At 37.4% G+C, this 24,872-nt stretch overlaps 1 protein-coding gene across 2 annotated transcripts; it reads left to right on the top strand.

The window, feature by feature from the left end:
* Positions 1-4,654: 4,654 nt before the first annotated feature.
* Positions 4,655-23,536, top strand: LOC100892741 (transcriptional protein SWT1; the record flags this gene model as incomplete). Of its 2 annotated transcripts, none has more annotated exon segments than XM_030997541.1 (17): positions 4,655-4,972; positions 5,962-6,110; positions 6,777-7,334; positions 8,291-8,375; positions 8,844-8,905; positions 9,913-10,023; positions 11,575-11,659; positions 12,113-12,201; positions 13,483-13,693; positions 15,238-15,557; positions 15,975-16,069; positions 16,868-16,930; positions 17,899-17,993; positions 19,178-19,256; positions 20,585-20,721; positions 21,503-21,740; positions 23,402-23,536. In XM_030997541.1, coding segments are annotated over 16 exon segments (2,477 nt in total), but the record flags the coding sequence as incomplete, so codon positions are not given.
* Positions 23,537-24,872: the final 1,336 nt, after the last annotated feature.

Below are 24,872 nucleotides of genomic sequence, written 5' to 3'. Positions count from 1 at the left end.
GTTTCCTTTTTGATTATTTGTTTAAGACTTCAAGTTGTTGTGTTTTTTGTTTTCCACTTGTTCTAAATTATGCAGTATTATATTTTGATAATGCATTCAATAATAATTATAGCCAACTTGAAAGACAAAACTTTCCGAAATGATCTTAAAAACGAAGTTGTCGATTCACTTCCATAGAAAGTCAGTGTTTTTTTTTTGCAAAATAATGTAGTATAATAATTAATGCAAAAGGAGTGGTGGTAGGGGGGGGGGGGGGTCACCAGTCACGTTTTTGCCACTTCTACATCCAAAGAGGGTTGAAAGCTATTGTATAAGTATTTTGTTGACATTACCGAGAACAACTCAAATCATGTCCTGCAATGTATTGCCCTTCTCTAAATTTGGCACTATACCCCCTCCCCCACATCTTCTACATAATTCATCTATTTATTTATTCATTCAATATTCATTCATTTTATTGCCGAGAGATATTAATGTGATGGATAGAGATAAAAAAATGTTCACCTTTTATTCGCCATAAAACTTTAGCAAACTAACAACGTATATAAGAATTACCCTAGCCATTTGAAAGGCTGACAGGCGTATAGGCCCTTGTGAAATGTATCATTTATAGTTTTATACTACTCTTTCGATAGCCATTCATTTAGGTTTATTTCACATAAAACAACATTTATTTTATTCACAGTCAGCTGACGGAAATTTGATAGCAGCGAAAATGTCATGGTCCGTGTTGGCAAAAATATATAACACACAAACATTTGAAAAAAGATATTATAGCCTAATGTATAGAAGCACTAAGAAAAAGGATGTAAAAGTGAAGAGGGAGAATAAAAGAAAAATCGGGGAAAGGAGGGGTGTAATCGAAGAAAATTGAGGGAATAAATTAAACTAAATTAATTAAAACAAAAACTAATACATCAATCCTCTGCCTGCATCCTGTATCGTATCAGAAACAAGCACTCTTTTCGCTACAAAGCCACGACGCTGGATTGAAAGGCGACACAAGCTTCAGCGACATAGAACATAAATACAAACTTTTTGCAAATCTACCAAACCTGGCAACTTTTTTAAAAGCCGGACTTAGTTGTCATCGGGATCACTTTTGGAGAACCGAACTTCAAGCATTTTTTGCAACATTAATCAATCATAATTTTGTCACAAAATTTAACTGCATGATTATCACATTACCACACAGGGGCGTAGACAACGGGGGGGATGAGGGGGATGCATCCCCCCCACCTCACAAGGTGGGGGGGATGGCATGTACAATCATCCCCCCCAGGTTTTGGGGAATGATATTTGCTTACTTAATAAGTCATAATGATGATAATAATAGTAATAATAATAATGATAACAATTATAATATTAATAATAATAATAATTATGATGATGATAATAATAATCTTCATCATTATTGTAATTGTGTTTATTGTTAGCCGCATTCACACGGTGAAAACCAATTCTAAAACAGAATAGAAAATGAATGTGATACAACAGTATACATAATAATTCGTGACAGAGAGTACCATACTACCATCTTTATAACAAGTATTATTCAAACAAACATATATAATTATGTATAATCATGAATTGTTCAACTTCATGCTCCCACTATATGACTATTGTTACACTAATACTGATATCAGGACTGACTGGTATAGATTAGTTTGTTGTTAAGCTTGCAGCAGCTACATCTTTTCTGTATTGTTAACTATTTATTTATTTTTGTTTTATTTAAGATGCACTTTGTTTTGTATTCATTCAAAGTATGTTGATTGATGCATGAAGACATAAGTTTGAAATGTTTAAAGAAGTTTGTTTCATGTAAAGCGCAGTGTGAATTTACCCTGTCTTGAAATGCGAGATAAAAGGAACCTATTAGTATTAGCATTATGTTTTGTATTAGTATTATTTTTTATTTGTATTATTATTATTATTATCATTATTATTATTATTATTATTATTATTATTATTATTATTATTATTATTATTATTATTATTATTATTATTATTATTATTATTACTATTATAAGACTGAGATCAAATAGAAGTAAATAATGCCCTAATTTGAAACGATGCAATGCCGTTATGGTTCCGATTTCTTCACAAACTTACAAAGCAGTATTGTTACGCCATGGATCATAGTGATACTGTTTTTGTTTTTTGTATCTGTATGTCAATGAGCCGCCAGCCAATATCCATCTATGGATACTATGCCTGTTTCTTTGAGGTAAAAAAAAGCATAGTATGTACGTATTCATTATGCTTTATAATGAACAGACATATTGTTCAAAGTTTAATCGTTATTTGTTTGTTGTTTATGTGTTCTATTCACAAATGGCCACAGAGGCTGTTTTCATTCATAACCACATACCCCTATCAAGACAACAAAGACTATACCTGCGTGTACACAGTTGACATTGGTTTTTTTTCTGAAGAGGTGTAACAGCAAAATTCACAGAGATAAATAAATACGTAGTGTGGTTCAATATGCAATACTATGTGTCAGTCCATTCTGTATTCGTATGCCACGGTGTGTAGATCTTGTCGATGTATGTCTGTCCATTCAAGGCGTAGTATGTGTGTGTGTGTGTGTGTGTGCGTGTGAGTATGTGTGTGTGTGCGTGAGTGTGTGTGTGTGTGCGTGCGCGCTTGTGTGTGTTATTTTACCTCATTAAGTATGCATCAGATTGCACGATTTCAAGTTCAAAATTGCAAAAGCTCCCTACCGTGGGAGGGGGGACACCCCCCCTCCCACACCCTCCCCCCGCTCGGTCGCTTCGCTCCCTCACTAGCGTTGGCAGCCCAGTCATCCCCCCCAGGTGTACGAACCTGTCTACGCCACTGTTACCACATCGTTACCAGAAATTGTCGGTTGCTCGATCGAACGAACGGCCAAACATCATTGCAACATTCTTCGGGGGGGGGGGGGGGGTTCAATCTCAGCCTCCCACCTTATTCGCCTACCATTACCCCCCGGAAAACTACCCCCAAAGATAATTACCCCTAAGGACAATTACCGTGCCTCGACGAGCTACCCCGGAAAAGAGTCCCCCCCCCCCCCACCCCCTGAAACTTAACCCCTATATAGGACAATGCCCCCCTGGGACAACCAAGGACAACCGCCCCGAGGACTACCCCCTGTTCAGTATGAACAGGGGGAAGTCAACCTCGATAATTAGTTGGGTAATTTTTAGGGGGAGATCATTAATTTCAGGGGGTGGTAATTGTCCTCTGGGGGTTTAATTGTCCACGGGGGGGGGGGGGGGGGGTAATAATTGTCCTAGAGGGTAATTTTTCGGGGGGGAGTAACTTCCTCGGGGTGGTTGTCCTCGGGGGGGGGGGGTAATCGTCCTTGGGGTAATTATTGTACCGCTAATTGGCCGGGGGTGACATGCCCAAGGGGTAATTGACCTAGAACCTTCAAAGGGCAATAAATAAACAGCTACTCAATTTACACTGAATCTTATTTTCTGGTTGTAAACTCAACAAAAAATGAATGGCCACCTCTAAATGATTATTTTGTAGACCATGCAAGTGAGCCTGCAAAATGTTAAGTTTAGTAGCACGGTTATGATTGCTCATCAAAAAGTGAAACAACATTCCGTCTGGCAGATTTTGACAACTGCATGGCTGTAATCCCAGTAAAGAGTTTTATGCCTGGTGACCATGTTATCTCATTTATGATCTTTCTTTTATTTGCAAAATGTAGGTCAACATATACGGGGGGGGGGGGTGAATTCCCAATTTACAAACTGTTTATAGGTCGAATGTAGTTTTATAGTATTTGTGTATTCTTCACCTTCTTCATACTCTCGAGTTGCGATTTTATGGAGTAAACCGAGTGTTTTATCATGGAAAAAAGACAATGAAGTGTGCACTTTCAAAAAACCAACCGCAGACCTAAAAACACACAAATAGACTAAAAAAACCACGGGCAGGTAACCTTTTCTCTGTTAGAGCACAACGCACGGTACATACACTGAACTAGCGCGTGTGTTTGAGTGGGCGGAAATAGGGCAGGGGCATCACAGGGCGACATGGCCGAGTTCAAGCCTCGATAACTTTTTTATAAATAATAATTTTCGCAAGAAATTTGCTCAGGTAAAACATCAGGAATTTAAACTTCCATATCTCTTTAAACAAAAGTAAAATTTCCACCATATTTTTTTTCTGATCGTTTTGAATAGGAACTTGATGTTTTTTAAAAAGGTTGATTCACACCTAAATAAGCGCATAGCTGACTGCTGCACAGTGACGTCATTCGCGTATCTCCGTTAAATGGGCGATCGACAGTGTACCATATTTCGTGCACATGTTCCTTACAACGTGTATGCTGCTATAGGCAAGTTAGTCGCACGCCTTCATTGCGCACCGTAGAAACTCGGGCGATGGAAGACGGCCGTTGTGTCTAATAAGCCACTGGTAACAGGGGGGCGGTAACTGGGCAGGGTACGGTACGTGTGGACTAGAGTACGGACATTCGGTGCGGCAGGAGGACTATTGGTGCGAGACCTCTTCAGCACAGATTGCCCGTCAGACATTTGAGGCGCGCACGGAATGTCCGACACGGACATTCTGCGCGGATAAAATCCGCACCGATCGTCCGCTCTCGATCGATCTCTAATAGTCGGACGATCGATGCGGGTTACATTCTACGCGGTCACACCGGCATCACCAATGTTGTTGTTCGTTTGGTATTATAATGGCTAGACTATTAGTATTAGTCAAATTTGGGATTTGACTATTGTTGCCAATTTCATCGCATCTCTTTCTTTTAATGTCTTGGTAATAATTTCTCTACGGTCGAGTTATGCAGCTTAAGTTCCGTAGAGTTCTTCCGGACGTGATCGGTGATCTTTCTAAACTTTGATTTTGAATGCCTCAGATCTATATTTTCGGGCTGAAATTGGCATGTTGAAGTTACTCAGTGCAATGAGAACTGATCCAGCTCGAAATTAAGACTTTGTTGGTAAGTTTGATTTCTTTGTGCAAGGTTAAGATGATATACCGTATAATGCAAGATGATGATGATGATGACGATGATGATGAAGTCAAGAGTGCAGCAGCAGTGGCTTATTCCAGCACCAGGCAGCGGTAGGGACAGGGCCGGGGAGCGTAGGGGGAGAAGCTCTACGATCCACGGCGCGGTGACGAACGCTACGCACAAGAAAGTTAGAACTTTGTTTGTCGATGGAACCGACTTGAAATTATGATAAGTTGTTAGTCTAAGTGGCTTCACTGAATTGTTTGAACATTGTCCTGGATGAGACATTGTATTTTGTAGACTTTTACGAAGATGATCCTCTTTACTAGATCTATGCGAACGATCCCCTTGCCAAGCCGCCTTGCTCCAGCAGGGGCGCTGGTCTGAGAATAAGGATCGTCTTCATAAACGAGGATCGGCTTCGTAAACGCAGACCGATGCGTCCTCATAATAAGAATCGTCTGCATTTTCGCAGACGTTTCATATTTTTTATCGGCGCATTGGTGATGCAAAAAACAGATTCTGTGATGATTTTCTTGATGCATTTTACATTGACTTAGTAGGTCTACAGAGACCTTCACATTATGAGCAATAAATCCTTGGAAAGATGGACGACCCTCAAAAGTAGACGTGAACCAGGCTTATTTTCCTCTGGGGAATCCGTTTTTGGCATCGCCAGCGGGCCGTTCGGTAACCCGAATCCCGCAGAGCGCCGATAAAAAAAACGTCCTCGAAAATGCAGATGATCCTTATTTTTGAGGATGCATTTTGTCTGCGTTTATGAGGATATCCTCGTTTGTGAGGACGATCCTCATTCTCGGACCAGCGCCCCTACTGTTCTCGGACCAGCGCCCTGCCCTAGTGATAAAAAGTAGGATCGTTTTCGTAAACGCGGAAACATATGTCTGCAAATTCTTAGTTCTCACAAACCCTTTAACCCCATTTTACTGTCTTTACACCCATTTTTTATTCAGGACTATTCAATCAACCCCTGATATCACAAGCCTTCATGATGGGAGACGAATGGGTCCAGAGGATTTCTCGAAAGAGAAAAACTCCTTATTACTTCAACACAAGAACGGGAGTGGCACAGTGGGATGAACCTACTATAAATACAGAGAAGGTAAAGCTTGTGATCTCATATTTGCGCTGACAACAATCGCTCCTGGCTTTATTTTGTTAAAGGAACCAATAATAATGATACTAATTATGGAGGCTTCTTATATAGCACACATATTCGTCATGCTTCGACCGTCGCGCTCCTGGCTCTGCAACATGATTACCCTCGACATACATTTATCTGGCACCCAAGTATGTAGCGCTCTGGCACATCAGGTACCCATTTACACCTGAGTGGAGAGTGGCAAAAGTAAATTATTTAATGTCTTGCCAAAGAGCGTTAGGGCTGCCTGGGATTCAAACCCGTGACCCTTGGATTAAGAGTCAATGGACCATTATACCATGACACCTTCATAGGAATAGGAGGAATTGGTTAGGGTCGCAATAAGATTTAGGTTGGGGATTAGGGCTAGGTATAGGGTTGACAAAATTGTTGCAGGAGCTTGTGTTATATACCAACACTTCATGTGTCCATGCAGGCTAGTCAACTAGACATTTCATTTCAAACAGTCATTTGGAAAAGTTTAGACGGAATATTTCATGATTCTTTTTAGACTTTAAAATTATTATCACCTACCCAATGTGTTAATGCAATCAAAAGAACTAAGTTGTTAAAAACATATATATGAGTGTAACTTCTGACAAGTTACTTTTCATTTCTCCTTTCCAGACATGTAAGGATCAGAAAAAGGCAGACACTGGTGAAGAAGAGAACAAGGGAAGCCCCGCAAAGAAAGTTAAAAACATGTCAGAGCCTCATACCAAGAGCAAATCATCACCCGTCAAGGATTGTAGTCCAGCTTCCAAACCAATGCCTTCAAGATGTGATCAGGACCCTCTAGCGATGCCAGTAGAGCAGCAGTTTGTACCAAGGATAATACATCCAAAGAAGAGGAAAAAGAGAAAGAGAAAGAAGTCATCGGCGTCATCAGAAACACCCAACCTGGATGATACACCCCAGAAGAAATATCAAGACACTGAACAGCCTGAACCTCCAGATAAAAGTAACAGTTTGAAAGGACCACCAGCAAAACTTACTCTGACTGTAGCCGCACCAGAAAGTGTAATGAAAGAGACTGTCCTGCCGGAGAGAACGAATGTGAATATGTCATCTCCAAAAGGAAATTGTAACCAAAACAAAATAATTGATGGTGCTCCACAGCCACAAAGAAGGACTTCATTGGAATCTGTTTCTCTGATGGAAGTTGACCTTCCCTTGAGGACAGAGGTAAGGAGTTTCATCTTTTGGGTCAGACTGTTAGCTTGCTAATGTCTGCTGAAAGCCAGGAAGTTGTTTTTATAGTAATCCCTATTCTTTCACATCGATTTAACAACCCTCTGGCTCACAGCAGATTATTTATCAAATAGATAACTACAAACCCTTGTTTTTGTAGTGTCTTAATAGTGTCTTCGTGCTGTCTAATCAGGGTTATCACAAAAGATGATGAACTGTGCCATCAATCTTTGTGTAAGATTACCTTTTTTAAAGTTTGAATATATATGATACAAGATTAAGTATTTTGGCAGGATTACAGCCTACAGCACCACAAGTGCTAATGACAGGCTCTTTAAATTGGAATCTAGAGAGTTTCAAGACATGTGATTTTAAGGTTAGCGAGATTAGGTTAACCAATTGACTACAGGAACAGAATGGCCCCTGTATTGTGCCTATGGGAAAGAGAATTAAGTAGTCATCAGGTTGATAGAGTTCCTTTGAAACATTTTAATCATTATTCTGGTGATCTACAAGTATAAACTGCAGGCAGGTGGGAATCTTCATTCTTTAATGATTTTACTGATTGAAATATTGTGAACCAATTTGATTGGCTCCCCTTGCAGAGACTACCGGTGTGACCCGCTGTCAACAATTATATCTGTTAATACCTGAAGAGGCCATTGCTTGCAGTTGCATATTATATTGAAAAAACCAACCTTTCAGCATCAGGGGGGGGGGGGGGGGGGGGGGGGGTGCTGCACAAAACTTGTCATCAGTGACAAATGAGAGTTTTTGTTATAAGCTACTGAAATCCTTGCTTCTGATTGGTTATCAGCAGATTTGTCACTGATTTTTGTCATTTGTCATTGAAAAAAAGGCTTTGTGAAACGCTCCCCAGGTCCACTCTGGTCTACATTGTGCTGCATATAAGGTCCTGTGTGAACTCTTCATCCTGTTTTGTTTTTCAGGGTAAAGTTCTTGTGGTTGTTGACACCAATGTGCTGATCAACAGTGTGAAATATGTCAGGGAAATAAAGGGCGAACCCATCAAAGGTGAGACACATTAAAGGATAATTCTCAATAAGGAAAACATACTCTTGCCTACAGGTTGCCTACTACTTTTAGAAATAACTAAAGAAGAAAAAAATAGGGTTAACCCAAAATGGCTAATCTCTCTTGGTGACTACTGATTAGTAGATCAAGTCGTAGTCACAATTTGCAGTATAAATGGCTATCGTTAACAACTTTTGAAAGTTTTATGATATTGATATTCACAAAATCATCTTTTACTTTGCATACATTATTCGTTGCTATGTTGGGCAATACCCTGGCAAGCTTTTCTGTCACCAAGAGAAACATGTTTAAAAAATAAGATACATAAAAAGCAGTTAAAACAAACAGGTCTTTTACAAAATTGTATGGGACACCTTTCTCCAAAAGAAAATTAAGTTTGTTATCATTCATTTCGCAATATGCCTCAGAATACATTTTTTCTAAATGTCAATTACTTTTTATCTTCAGATTTAGGAGATATAATGCTGACCATTCCTTGGATGGTGATGCAAGAATTAGATCTTTTGAAGGTAGGTGAAATGAATAAGATTTTGACTTGTTTATCTATGAAAAGGATTGTTGCATTGTGATGATCTTGTTTCACTCTTTGGTTGCTTAGGTTGACTCTCGGCACGGTTGCTCATTTGCCAGACATGCAAGTTTGCACAAAATATTAAATAGGCACCAATTGATAATAATTACAGTGCTTATATAGCGCCTAACACTTACTTTGTGAGAAGTCTCTAAGCGCTCTACAATAATGCAGCATAATTACCCTGGCTTTAGCAGTGCAGCTGTTACGCACGCTGCGTTTCAAGGAATAAATTCCTACCAGGAAGGGATTTCTTTGTGCGACACACTGGCTTTGCAAAATTACCGATTTCTTGTCTTGATTGCATATGGATATATGGATATGGATTGATCTTGCACTGGAAACAGTTACATTATCTTGAAGTCTTTAGTATAATTTATATATGTATGTAATATGTATTATAAGACAAATATCATGTGGCACAGGGAGATTATTTGTGTGGCATGTAAAGAGTTAAAGAGTGAATTGAAGACTGTCTCAGAGTGACATCATCCTCCATAAAGGAACCAAGAGTCCTTTGTAAGTTGCGTGTTACACATATTCATTTAAAGCTCTGCAAATTCAGTGACTTCCCCCTTCCTGAGATTCAAGAACAATTTGAAGTACACTTTCTTTTTTATTTTTTTGTTAAAATTCCATTGAAAGCATATTTGTCAGTATCTCTCAACTTCACTGTGTAAATAAATAACCATTGCAAGTAAAAAGGAAACAACTCTCTGTGGGAAGTGAAGGATTCAAGAAAAGAGCGTGATGTGGTGTTTACTATTAAAGGGAATGAAAAACAGAGAAAAATAAATAAATGGTATAAAAACCATTTTGTTGTTGTTGCATTTTTACGGTTTCATGGGCTGCTGGATCTTCCATTTCAAAGTGTAGGTAGCAAATGTTGTGTGTTTTTATACAGTTTTCTAGTAGTGCTCCATCCTTTATCCCATCTCTGTACAGGGCCCAAACTGTATGGCGATGACTCCACTATCATCTGCAGCAAGGAAGGCTCTGGATTTTCTGCATAAAAACAGGACTGATCCTAACATTAAAGGCCAATCATATAACCATGTAAGATTTTGTTAATAACAATGATAACAATAGTAACTAGCACTGGTATGCTACACATATTACAGCTATATCACAGTGTTTAATAATGTAATACATGATATTGAATCAATCTTAAAGTAAATATGAATTAATGCCCCACTGTCCTACTTGTAGCTACTTGCTCCCTCTATATAGAAAACTTTCCCAATCTGTGCCTGTTGGTCCCCCATGATCCTCTTTTTCTTATGTTAGTTGAGAGCTGAGTTAATGAGATAGCCACCTGTCAATGATCTCGCTGTGTGGTCTAATCCCTTCTGGCCTAGTAGTATTGACGGTCTTTAAAGGGAATGAAATGAAAAGGGGTTTAAATATTCTGGAAAGACTTATGTTTTCAAGATTTTCTTAAATTGGTCTGTGAAAGTAGCTGATTTGTTGGAAGATGGGATATTAATACCTGGATGTGGTCACAGTAGATGTGTAATCTTCAGCTTTACTCCAAGTTTTTGGACTGGGAATAAGTTATAAAAAGGGTCCCCAGAAGAGCCGAGATTAGGTGAAGATGGGTTGTGCAATGTATCGCAATCTTTAATATATTTATACTGGCATTTATTTATGAAGCTATTTTTATCACCTCGCTAGTATTTTTGTAGTGAAGTATTTTTTTCTTCATTGATCGGTATATTTACGCCATAGGACTGATCCTAACATTCAATACCAGTCGTAAAACCATGTGAGAATCTCAGAAAAGAGCCAACATACATTTGCAGCTAAGTTCTATAATAGAGATGCCAACCAGTACAATTAAATTGTATTTAGTATGATAATAAGAGTGAGAAATGATCTTAAAATCTTAAAATACGATTTTTCATTTATTTTTTTTATATATTTTTTTTTAAAAACCCATAAAAACAGCAGAATTGCATAGAAACAAGTACAAGTTAACCCCCGCAACCCCAACAAAAATTTGCTTTACAATTTTCTCATTAAATTTTAATGAAATTTTAATGGCCCGGGGTCGACGGGCCAGTGGTAGTGTCAAGTTTTCGTGAAAATCTGATTTTTCTCTCCAAAATCAGATTTTTAGGATACTCAGTCTGTTTTTTGGTGTCAAGAGGTTGGCATCTCTGCTATTAATGCAATGTTTATTAAAGACCATCAACACTACTGGGCCAGAAGGGTTTAGACCACACAGCGAGGTCACTGACAGGTGGCTATCTCATTAACTCAGCTCTCAACTAACATAAGAAAAAGAGGATCATAGGGGACCAACAGGCACCGATTGGGGAAGTTTTCTATATTATAGAGGGAGCAAGTAGCTACAAGTAGGACAGTGGGGCTTTAACACTTGCATAGTGGCTATTGGTGCAGATAACTGATGGTGTTAACCTTTGCAAATGGTTTCCCCAACAGATGTCCCAACCTTGATTTCTGGATCTGGGCCTTGTTTCATGAAACTGTTTATCAATAACAAGTTACCAGAAGTGTAATAAGCTACTGAAATTGCCCCATTCTGTCTCGAGATTGATACCCTGTTTTGTTCATTTTCTTTCTTTCTTCTTGAATGTCTTACAGTTTCTGAAGACAAAGAGAGAGAAAGATGTGAAAGAAACCAGTGATGACAAGATTCTACGCTACTGTTTGCAGTGTAAGAAAAAATGTAAGTGCAATGAAATTATTGTAAAGAGAGATTTATCTATCTACATGTATGTATAATGGAGAAAATATATTACCAGTGTGCATAGGGAGTATGTCTGCTTTAAATTTAACTGCATTGTACGCAAATGGTAGGATTATATATTTTGAACCCAAGAAGAAATAGCAATTGGAAATAGCAATTAAGAATTCATATATTGCATTTAGCCATATCCTATGATACATCTGTAATTTCCACTTTAGATGATGTAAATAGAGTTTATTAAGATCGATGGATCAAATATAGAAATTGAACAGCAAAAATTATCTGTCAGATTATTGCAGGTACACATTTGAACAAATTAATTGGTTTACGGGATGTGGTAGAAACAAAGCAATGAATTCCCCACAAGGAAAACAATACTTTTGTGGAATAGAAAAGAAGGAATGGTGACATTGGCTTTTCTTTCCCAAATAGATCCAGAGAACTTGGTTGTGTTGCTTAGCAACGACAAGAACCTTTGTGTGAAGGCTTCATTCAGCGGAGTGCCATCATCTGGAGATAGGGTAGGGTTACGATTCATTCATGGGGACTTTATGTATGAGAAATGTCCGGAGAGGTCCTCTTGGTTTTAAAGGCTGGTTTCCTGAACGAAATATTGTTGACATGGCATTACGAAATAAACACAAGTATAGTCAATATCAATGCAGAACCTCTCATTTCAAACAAAGTGCAATACCATATTTTATTGATCTTCTTAATAATCACTGATTGTTTTAAGTTTTTCTTTTCAGTCCCAATCTTTTTTATTTGAACAGTTGTCTTTTTAACCAGACCAGTATTTTATCTGTCATGGTTTCATTGTACGATAATGTAGATATGTTTTGTGAATGGAAACTCTTTTCTATTTATATGTATCCTCGATCATTGTACACACATACATTTCAGCTTTTTAGCTGCAGCATGTGCATCATTGTACTCTATGTTTTTCGAAATAAAATCTTGAATTGAATTGAATCAAATTGAATTGAATGATGATATGCTATCCATGATATATTTTGAGTAGTGCCTCAAGGGATAAGATACTTGAGAGAAAAATAGAAATCAGTGATATTTTTTAACATCACAAATTTGAGAGGTGTCCTTGACTATGTCACAATCCACTTACCAAATTGCCAATTTGAGATTTGCATAGATTTAGTGATCTCATATGCCAAACATTCATAACACCAAATCATTGGTCTGATTTATTTCAAACTTTTGCCCGTCTGTGTCCTCATATTTCTTATTTTATATAAATGAGCTTATTACAAGGGCTGGCTTGCCCTTTAAGACCCTATTACATGTAACAACTTCCCCTAAGCATCATTTCTGTCATCATTTTATGTCAGTATCTATATTATATAAATGGACATTCACCTGTCCTGGGGGTCAGATACCATTTAATGCAATATTTGAAGGGATTTTCTTGTTTGTCACTGTTTTGAAACTGTTGTGTTGCTGTTATAACCCCTTTTGCTAATCAATGATTGTCTTTCTCCCATCATGTCATGGCCACAATATTACTGAGGCACTTTTTTTTTCACTGATGTCAATGATAGGTGTAAGACGATTTGCTAGATGTGTTTCATGTTTTGCCAAAATGTCTTGGAGTTCAAAATACTTTGCTTCACTGTTTTACTATTTTTCTGGCTTATATTCCCCTTCTATCAGCTCTTTATGGATGAGATCACTAAACAGGTCAAAAGTCACTCTCAGCTCTGTTTATCCTCTGACGACAATGATGTATTCTCATCAAGCGTCACTGTTTTACTATTTTTTTTTGCTTATATTCCCCCTTCTATCAGCTCTTTATGGATGAGATCATTAAACAGGTCAAAAGCCACTCTCAGCTCTGTCTCTCCTCCTCTGACGACAACGATATATTCTCACCCAGCGAGGAGTGTCCCTCCTCAGCTTCAGGGAGGTCCTCACCGGAAGGAGCCATCACCTGTATCTCTCCCATGGAGTTCACGTCCCCAGGAACATTCCAAAACAACAACACATCTACAGTGAAAGGTACGGTTTACAGAGAAATTGTCTACTGTGAGCTAGAAGGGCATTAACTCCAATACTTTTATGAAGAGTTAAAGGGATAGTAGGGTTTTGTTGCAGAGGGCGCTACACAAAATGTTTTTTGTCAGATAATGAAAAACCAAATAATATACCATTTAAATCACAAAATTACCTATGTTTTGATCAAAATTGGTTCAGAAACGGCTGAAATATCCAAAAATATAACCATTTCTAATATTTTTGGCGCCCAACAAATATTCGGCAATTTTGAACCAGCCATTAAAAACCAAGATACTGTAGCGCCTTATACCAGCCAATGCCAATATCGGCTTTAAACAAAATAATTATTAATTAAATAATTAATCAATAGTCACCATATTTTTTTGAAAGTGGAGCTGAATTGGTGTGATCGTATTCAATCTAAATTCACACATTTTCGGGTGGGGTCTGATATTACCTTCATAGCAATTGTAGGTTCTAAAAGGGCACTAGAAATGTCCTAAATAATAAAAATGCACTTTGAAGGCATTTGCGGTCTTAAACAAGAACTATCCCTTTAATGCCCTTCTGGCTCTCGGCAGAAGAAAATGGAAGTGAGCAGGTATATGCAAGAACTTCAAATTAACTGCCCCTGGAAGAGAAATTTGTCCAACAAATAATCTTGAAACCATGCTGATCCTTTTTTTATCTCTGGTAGGTCATGCTCAAGGAAATTCCAAAGGCATTGATATCTATGCAGATTCTTTGAGAGTTTTTTCGTCTCCTTTTATTTCAACATGAATGAAAAGGGAATTCCGCTGAGTGAGGAAGGCGTTTACCATTAGACTTTAGAATCGTTAGAATTTGCCAGCATTTGAGAAGTATCATTTTGACATGTCGAGATTATCAAGCTAGTCAACAAAATCCTAGGTAAAATGGATTAATTTATTACATAATTTTTACTTTTTTACAAGTGTGGTAGCAAATTGTGCTCAGATCATAGCATGCTCCTAACCTGTCCTTAGCTGAAGTTGGCAAATTTAAATGGATATGAAATTAATGGGTAGATATCATAAACTTTGTTTGGTTTTTAATTGTGAAGTTGTAAGATTATGTGAGAACTCTTGTTGTACATTAAATATTTTTTACAGTTTCTTTCATTTCAATAGGCAGATATCCAATTGTCTTTGGACTTTAATATGAAATTTGTTAGATTCTGTTATCATTAAGCCCGTTCACGGTTGCAGTCTGAGCATGAGCAGATAAAGGTCATTGCAGTACAAATTGTGAAATACACGGAGATGGAATACTTGATACGTGCTCATGAGTGTTATGTAATCATTATTCATTTATGCACAAGCAGAGCACTCCATGATACACAGGTGGAAGTGTTCTTTGAAAAGGGGAAACAAAGGCTGAGTATGTAGCATCTCCATCGCTGTAGGAGTGTTTATTTCAAAATGTACAAAGTGGGACCTTTTCATGTTTTGAAGATCTGTGGATAATCGGGGTCATTGGAGCCATGTGCTAACTGTGAACTGGTCTATTATATTGTTCATCATTTACAGACCTCAAGACTCACAGTGAAGACAATGAAAGAAGAAAGCAACCTTGCATATCTCAACAAAATGATAGAAAGAGAACCACACCATCTCCCCTCATGAATCAGAGTGATGTGAACAGACCAAAGCCATCTTCACCAGCATCACAGAGTGACTTGAGGACTAAATCAAACATTACAATGGGAGAGAAGGAGACAAAGACACAAGGAAGGCCATCTACATCTTCTACAGCCCCTTGTGGAACAGTTAAAGCCAAATCGGATTTGATAGAGGAGAACATTGATCATCCACATGCATCAGATTCAGCCACAGAGAGAAAGAAAAAGGTAATATTGTTATTCTTATGATTTATGAGATTTTTTACCAACATTCTGGTGTTATTATTATTATTGTTATTATAATTATCATTATTATTATTATCAGTAACAGAAGTAGTAGTAGTAGTAGTAGTAGTAGTGGTGGTGGTAGTGGTAGTGGTAGTGGTAGTGGTAGTGGTAGTGGAAGAAGTAGTATTTTGTTGAGAATGTTTGGAATTAACCAATACAGGCAAGTTATTGTACAATATGTAAAAAGACCTCATAATTATCAACACTTTGTATTCTATTTTTTTCTTTAACTGTTAGAGGATTACAAGAGGAAAGCAAATCCCCCAAACAGGCAAGCTTTTGCTGAATATGTAAAAAGACCTAATAATTCTTAACATCTTAATTAACATTTTGTTTGTTTGTTTGTTTGATGATTAGGAGAGAGATTACACCATACAGCTGACAGGTTTTTTGAGGCTTGCTTTGGTTGTTATCCTCAGACAGGAGATGGTAGAGAGCTACACTGATCACTGGTAAGAAAAACCTCTTCTATTAAATCATTTTTTGCATCATGATAATAATAATTAATTTGTGCCAGGTACCCATTTACTTCACCCGGATTGAGTGTGGCAAATGAAGATTGATGTCACTGGCATCCAAAGTCTGTTGACGTGTCCACTAGACCACCACACTTCCACATTAGGTAGTGTCATTACTCTGTTTCAAGTATTGACAATGATGCCAGCTTTCAGCCTTTGCCCAATTTCGCCTCCTGTCAGACCTTTAACAAAAAGATTTTGTATTACCTTTGGGTCGGTCGGTCAGAAATCCTTTTTTAAAACTTTTTTAAAACTTTTTTTTTTACTCCCTCTTTGGGCTGATATTTCTCTGTTTTGAATGCTTTAATACATTTTTTTCGAAAAACCTGTTAAAAAAATTAATTAAAAAGCCGGCCATAGATTTCAAGATTTTTGGGTCGGTCGCAAAGGGCAAAAAAACATCCTTTTTTTTAGGCCTCATCATTCTGTTTCAGGTTTTTTTCCTCAGGCTACACATTGTACATTTATAGGGATCTAGCATATATCTGGTATCTCTTTTACACTAATTGGGAAGAACTACCGGTGCCCCATATATTTGTGTGTAGCATCTGAACCATTTAAAGACCTTACTCTATGAATTACCCCTAAATATAACCAATTTCATAAAGCACAAAATCTAAACTACAAGACCTGTATTATCTATATTTTGTGACTGTCAATAGAATAGAATATTTTGTATATTAGATTTTGAAATAATAATGTATTTTCTTATTGTTTTTCATTATTTTGCAGGTTAGAGATTGTACACAAGAAACCTCCTTGGTCTCTCCTAGATGCCCTACAATGTATCAAGAAGTAAGAAGGATTCTTGATAATTCCCATTCCACTCCATTTGTCATTTTTGATGAAATAGCAGATTTAAAATTTCAAGTTACTATTCTTTGTTTAATTTTGGAATCGGCATTGACCACCTGTTCTTCCTTTTATGTAGAGTTGCTAATTATCTCAATCAGAACTAAGTTCCTAGTCATTCAGTAGTCAATGCAAAATGGGATTGAGTCAGAAAAACTCGGTAAATTTTGAAAAATTGATTTTGGTCAAGAATGTACCAGCATGAAAGGATGAAATGGGTAGAATTAGGGGTCATGAGGTCGAAGGTCAAAGATCACAGGGATATATAAGTTATAAACATCTTTGAAAATATCTTGTTGCCACGAAAAGCTGAGAACCAACAACTTGACAAAGTAAGCAAAGCTTGATAGCATGTCTGCTCTCAATGGATACATAATGATACGAATATGGAGGAATAAATATTGGTAAAAGGGGAAAGAGAGAGAGAGAGGAAAATAAGAAGAAAAAGAAAGAGGGGGTGTACATCAAGATTCACAGATGTGTGTGGTACAATGTAGTTAGATTTCAATTTAATATATGAAGATAAAAAAGAAGATGCACATTTGAATATTGGGTGGCCAACTTGGGATATATTAGGGACTTTTAGATTTGTACAACGACAACATGGATTGCTACGATCGATGTCCTTGTAATGCACTGCCTTGAATGGACGTCACACGTATCAGTCCACGCAAATCTAAAAGTCCCTATTATAGAATGAGAAGACTCACAAGGTTTCTGGACAATATGAATACAAATGTTAGATCAACAAGCTGGTTTATATAGACTGAAAACCTTTGTTTGTATACAAAACAGTGTTTAGTCAGTATCCCAAACAGGCCACTCTTTATTTGTACCTTTATTCATACCAGGTAATGGAAGGTTTTTCATGTACTTGTTCGCTCATTTTCTCTTTTATACATTTTCTGTAGACATTATGTAGCTGTGTTTGGATTACTGCTAGGGCGTAGGAACTCAGAGGAGGTGGATCAGCTTATCTCTATTGTGGAAAGAATTAGAGAAGAAGGTAAGTACATGTACCGTTAAATTGAAGCTTCCTAAAGGAATAAGGGAATCGGCTTTTCCTCCTTAGAGTTCTTAGAGTTCTTAGAGCTCACAAGCTTAGCTTCTAAAGGGGTCCTAAAACCATTCAGTTTATGATGTAATCAAGTTAGAATATGTTGATTGATGTACTATTACCAGTCTCTTTTTTTATGTAACAGATTATATCATGCTTTGTGTGGTTTTGAATAAAGTGAACTGAAGTGAAGTGAACTGAATTGTTCTGGTGAAATTGAAATGAAACCATATGGGTAGGAATTGATAGTACATACTTTTAAAATCAATGCAAAGTAAAGCTGATATGTTGGAGAGAGTTTGTTATGCATTACCAATATGAAGATGTAAATACTTTTTTTTCCAATTTTGTATACATTTTATATATATTTGTATGGAATCTATCCATTATCTTTTTCTTTACTTACCTGTTTAAACAGAATGTAATTTGATTTGAATTAAGTATTTTGACCTAAGTTAGATTTACCCAGGGTGTATCTTGTATCTCATTATATTTTAAATATTACAACAAATTTATATTTTGATAATTGAAATAGAGACTGGCATTAAAGGGATAGTTCAGTTCAGTTTTCAGACCGCAAATGCCTTCAAAGTGCATGGTTATTGCTCTTATTCTTATCTTTGACATTTCTAGTGCCCTTTTAGAACCTAAAATTGCTACGAAGGTAATTTTAGACCCCAAAATGTGTGAAATTTAGCCAATACGATCATACCAATTCACCTCCCCTTTCAAAAATATATGGTGACCGTTAATTAATTATTTAGTTAAAAATAACAATACACGGGCCGGCTGGTTGTGCGTAATATAACCAACACGAAAATGCCAACAGAAAGCCAACATCGGCATTGGCTGAAAGGCGCTATTTCGTTTTTTCAACGGCTTTTTAAAATTATCTAATATTTGAGGTGGTACATATAAGTATTAGAAATCGTTATATTGATGGATATTTCAGCCGTCTCTGAACCGATTTTGATCAAACAAAGATGATTTTGTCATTTAAATTGTATGTTCTCTCAAATTTGACTCTCAGTTTTTCATTATCTCTCCAAAAAAATTATTTTTTGTAGCGCCCTCTGCAACAGAACTCAACTATCCCTTTAAAGTTTGTTTTTTATCTTTTGCCTGTGAAACAGATTCTTTCACATCAAAACAGCTGAACTCCTTTCACTCTGCTGCTAAGGAGATCTTAAATCCACTACACAAAAAGACAAAGTGAGTAGACATCAATCATTGATCCTAGTGAAAAGAGACATGACCCCAGGGTGGTTTTGCTTGTCAATGAGTAACTTGAAAAAAGGTCCTTGTAAGCCTTATCAGTCAATGGAATTGGTTCAAATTGTAAAAGTGCTACCGAAGGGCCCGGCCCCCCCACTCCGAGAACGGACGGACCCTATGCGTGTTACCAAAATGTCCTTTTGTAACAAAAGAAAAAGGTCGACCCGTATTGACTTTACACACAGGACTTTTGCTGAAAAGGGGGGGGGGGGGGGGGGGTGCTGAAAAAGGCTTGTATAACAAAAGAAAAAGGTCGACCCGTATTGACTTTACACACCAGACTTTTGCTGAAAAGGGGGGGTCGCTTGGAACACGCATATGCGTACCCTAAATAACACTGAGTGGGTGGGCCAGGCCGAAGGGACTGTGTATTGAAGGATTAAGCCTTCCCTGCGTTTGGAGGCGGTCAAAATGTTGTGCTGGCGCAAATTACTAGATGTGTCTTGGAGGGACAGAGTTTTGAATGAAGAGGTGTTACATCGAGCTCAAGAAAAGCGGGTGCTGATTCAAACGATTAGAGAGAGACAGAAGAAATGGCTTGGACACATAATGTGGCATGATGAGGACTTGATGCTCATATGAAGGTCGTATTCATGGAAAGAAGAAAAGGGGAAGACCTCGTAAAGGCTTTCTAGACGATGTTATTACAGAATGTCGAGCAACAGGGTATGAAACGCTGAAACGGATGGCTCAAGACCGAGGAGCTTGGAGAGACACTGAACCTGTCATAAACTGACAGATCACTATTGATGATGAAAAGGCTATGATAATGCTTCAACCCCGCACCCTCCTAGTTTCTCAACTACCAATCTTCCCACCGTTTTGTGTGATTATAGAGTGGTACATGAATTTGTTCAAATTTGTTGTGCAAGATATTTATTTTTATCTTTTTTCCTTCAGTCATTGATGTAGAATTTGATCTTGGGATGCATTGACATACCTACACTTAAAAACATATTGTAGAAGGTACTTGATTGCATATAGCTTCCCCTCCCCCTTCAAATGATATGTTAGTGAAAAAGGTTTCCCTGAATACCTATGTGATAATATAGCTGACATGTAAGGATTCACTAAGCAAGGCACAAAATATATAAAAAATTGAAGGCAATTTTTGTAAAAGATTACAAATTTGTATGGTAAAGTTTTTCTTCGTAAAATATAAAAATGCTTCTACTACATGTACTAAGGAACACCTTCTTTTTTTTCTTCTTCAAATTCCTTGTTTACACCTAGACCACACTTACTTTTTCACTCTGTTGTAACAGGTACAAGGATGTCACCACCAAGTGTGAAGGTGACATTGAGAGGGTGTACCGTCAATGGAAGAAGATGATACAGGAGGCCTCAAAACCTACAACCAGTACCGTCATCACCCAGGCTGCAGAAACACCACCAAGAATAAGTAAATTGAGGTCACACATGATACTTTTTTGTGAGGTTGTTTTGCTTTCCATTAATAGAGGGCGCTGTATAGGCTTGTTCGCATACTGGTATGCCGCCATAAACCTGGTTTGAGCATCTCTAGAGATGGATATGTTGCGCTTTATAAATATTGTTATTATTATTATTATAACTTTGTGACTGGCAAGTGGGGATGAAAAAAAAAGCTGTGCACATCTTACGTGTACTAACTCTCTACGTGTTATAAGATTAAAAAAGTGGAGTGCTTTATGTTGAAGTACACTTTATAAATACGCTGCAGTTATTCTTGCCTGTTTACTTTACTTGACTAATGGCTTTCCAGCTACCTGTCAGTCTGCTAAATCGTATGTGTGCTTGTGATGTCACAGGTACTGTTATGTACACATGTAGTACCAGTCTACATTGCTTCAAGTAGAATTAGATTAGCACTTAGCTTAGGAGATGTCCTTTAATTTACTTGATCACTAATTTGTACAAACTTTGGACAAGCTTGCATCGAGTTAATGTGGAACATTATGAGTTTTTCTAAACTTCGTAGCATTGCATGAAATATATTTGCATGAATAAATTATTAAGCAACATCTTTTAATTTGTTTGAGAATTTATGTAGATTAATTTTGAGTTCATTTATGTTAGCATCAAACTTTGAGGCCAATATTTTCCCAAGAGACAAAATCATGGCATACTGCAATAAATCTAAATTAATTTCTCATAACATTGATGGCATTATTATTGTTTTTTGTTTTTTTTTTAATTAGTAGGCTTGGAGCCTTTAGAAGAGAAAGAGAGTGTGCAGGAGAGCGAAGATATGTGCATTTCACCACCAGCTACCTCTTCCTCCAACACACCTGAGAGAGGGACAGAAACCAGACTGCTAATTAAAAACCAGGGAGCTAGGCAGGAGATGGGAGAGAGAAGGGGAGGAGATGGAATGGACCATGTGACCTTCTGCGTTCTTTCATGCTTCGAAGCCGTCTACACTGTACTGAAATACCATAGGTAAGAACATTACAGGTTCATCAAAGGTCATGCTAAAGTTCTATTTAGTCAATTTCAATAGAAAATGATTGCACAAGTGTAGTGGTGGTTATTTTACTTGACTGCCAAGAAAGTATAAAATCAATGCTTGTTAGTAAGCAACCAGAAAACCGACGGCTTTAGGTCCTCTCCGACGGACCTGGTAATGAGGATTAATTCCTTACCAAGGGGCACTAGCGCATCGCCTTGGTTTCGAACCGGGTCACCGGATTACGAGACCACTGCTCTACCAACTGAGCTATCGCGCCAAGTTTTTTCAGTTACAGTCTAACATGTAAAAAACAGACTAAGACTTTCTTGTCAAGACAGTCACCCTTTGCTTCAAAATAAGTGTTGGACTGAGCGAAGAATACCAAATGCAATATTTTGAATACTCTATCAGAATTGTGGGAACAAATTCAATACGATAGCAGAAAGAGTCTGATTCTGTTAGGAAAGTTGAGGCTACTCTGAAATTTTACCTATTTTATTGAATGATATTATGATATATGCATAGCAATGATTTCCTGCCTCTTGTATTTCTTTTTACTTATCTTTAGATTGCAAAATATCTGTACTTCATATTTTTAAATAGGATTATCTATTTTAAAAAATAACTTTTTGCAATCATAGATTTGGTGTTACAACTTTTTTCAGGTTACTTTTTGGTAAGTGCTGTGGAAGTCACAATATTTTGGGAAAGGGGCTATACCTTTTAGAAAACTCAGGCCATAAATATGACTTTATAGCCATATTAATATTTATATATAGTTTTATACATAATTGTCTCACCTGCGTAGCAAAAAAGCGAGACATAGGCGCCGCTTTTCCGGTGACGGCGGCGTCAACATCAAAAACTTAAAGTTTAAGTTCTTAGTCAATGAAACTTGGACTATGGGTTATCAAGTATCCCCAATCATGTGAGTAGTATTTCAGGTCACTAAGTTAAGGTCAAAGGTCATTTTAGGTCAATAAACTTGGACTTTGTTGTGGCATCAACATTAAGATTTTGAATTTTTTAGCATATTTTTAAAATTGATTGTCCAATTCCATGAAACTTGTACCCAAGGGTTATCAAGTATCACAAATCATGACACAAATTCCAGGTCAGTAGACTTGGATTATGTTTTCACAACTTAATATGAGAATTAATAAGTTTTTTTTATTAATTTGTTCAAAGTTATCGATCGTGGTACATTTAATAGTAAATAATTCTTCTGATGATTCTTTGTCAATATTCACTTCAAAATGTGATTATATTTAGAGGATTTCATTTTTGGGGGCCTGCTAATGGGCCACCCTGCCTATGAATAATGTTCCAACCTCAATTTTTCATCATATTGAATTGCGCAATACAGGCGACACCGCCGAGAGCGTTTCCCTTGTTTTGTTGTTTTATAATTCTCTCAAATGTTTAGATATTTCTCTAACAAAGTTGTAAATTTTATATTGTATAACAGGGCCCTGCTTACAAGCAATCTACTTATTAAGTGTATCCCTCCAGTTTTATGTTTAATTATTATTTTAATACAATGTGTCAATACTATGTTATATTTGATTTTTTTTTTTAAAGATGGAAAAATAAAATTCAATTGAAATTAAAAAAATTATTAACCTAGGTCCTGTCTGTTTTGACCTTGTAGGGATGTGATCGTATGGTCCTTCAAGCACCTTGCCAGTGGCTGCCCTATAGAGGGCCTCCCAACCATAGGTGCTAGCCTGAACTACCTCTCTGTGGCGTTACCTCTCGTTGAGATCATCGTCCAGTCTCTTCTAAGGTACATAGTTTAACTCTTATCATGCCACAGGGCTAATCCCCATTGTGCCAAGCCCAAGGTACAAGGCACAAGGCACTGAAGCAATGGCTCTCTCGCATTTACAAAGCACTATAATGGTAGCGTACATGCAGCCTTATGGCAGGCTACTTGTAGCTACTTGCTCCCTCTATATAGAAAACAATGCCTAATCGGTGACCATTGGTCCCCCATGATCATTTTTTTTTCTTATGTTAATTGAGAGCTGAGTTGATGAGATAGCCACCTGTCAGTGACCTTCCTGGGTGGTCTAATCCCTCCTAGCCAAACTAGTACAGATGGGCTTTAAATGAATGCGGTAGAATACAGTGTTAGAGATATATAGGAGTGGGTTCTCATGGGGAATGTGACACCATTACATTGGGACTGCTGGTCTTAAAACTGGGGGTGACATGCTTTTGAGAAATAGCAATTTCAATTGCTTTTGTCACCCCTGAGGCCCTGACCAGCAGATTGTGTCCTTCTCTCTCTCTCTCTCCTCTCCACTTTCTTAAAACTGCTTGCATGTATTATGAAATTTCTATCATGTATTATCTGATTTTTATACTAACTGTATGTTTTCCGGTTGGTCAAATAAAGAAAATAATAATAATAATAATAATTCTTTAAAGTCCACTCCAAATTTTATTAAACCGAAAATGGAAATTCTTTTTGCCCAATTGATAGTGAGCCCGGCAGCCACCGAGCAGCATCAGATGGTCTTTGAAGGGTGAAATGTTTCATGGTGGTGTAATTAACATTTATAAAGTTTGTGTTAAACCATGTGGGTAGTCCTGAAAAGGAATTTGTTTTTTTTCAAGGGGATAGAAATTAATGAGATAGTGAGGGAGAAGCGTCTTTGGTGTTATGTCCTATTTAATTACTTGAGATTGTGGGAGAGAAGTAGAGAAATTAGGGGAGAGATATATATTCTTCCTTGGGTGAAGTTCTGAAAAGGATTGGTGAACCTGGTTGTGAATGTACAGAGAGAGAGAGAGAGACAACATTCTGAACAGCTTGTTTGTAATCATGAGTCATCAAGAAAATGCTTGTTGCATTAAACATGTATTACAAGGCTTTATCAATCTCTTTTAGGAAGTTGCTTAATACATGAACCTTTTAATACTGCTGATAATGATAGAGGTATAGATATGAAGCCGGGTAGGGTAATGATATGATCGCAGGGCCCTCAGGGAGAACAGGAAATATCAGCCCTGATAATTACCAGATTTAAATCGGCTTCCTGATTTTTCTCCTATTTTCTCTATTTTCCCCAATTTTCCCCAATTTTCTTACTCAAAATGGGGGGGTGGGGGGGGGG

The sequence above is a fragment of the Strongylocentrotus purpuratus genome, unplaced genomic scaffold, assembly GCF_000002235.5.
Source record: "Strongylocentrotus purpuratus isolate Spur 01 unplaced genomic scaffold, Spur_5.0 spur5_scaffold_4, whole genome shotgun sequence".
Taxonomy (NCBI): Eukaryota; Metazoa; Echinodermata; class Echinoidea; order Camarodonta; family Strongylocentrotidae; genus Strongylocentrotus; species Strongylocentrotus purpuratus.
This window is presented reverse-complemented; position numbering and strand designations above follow the sequence as displayed.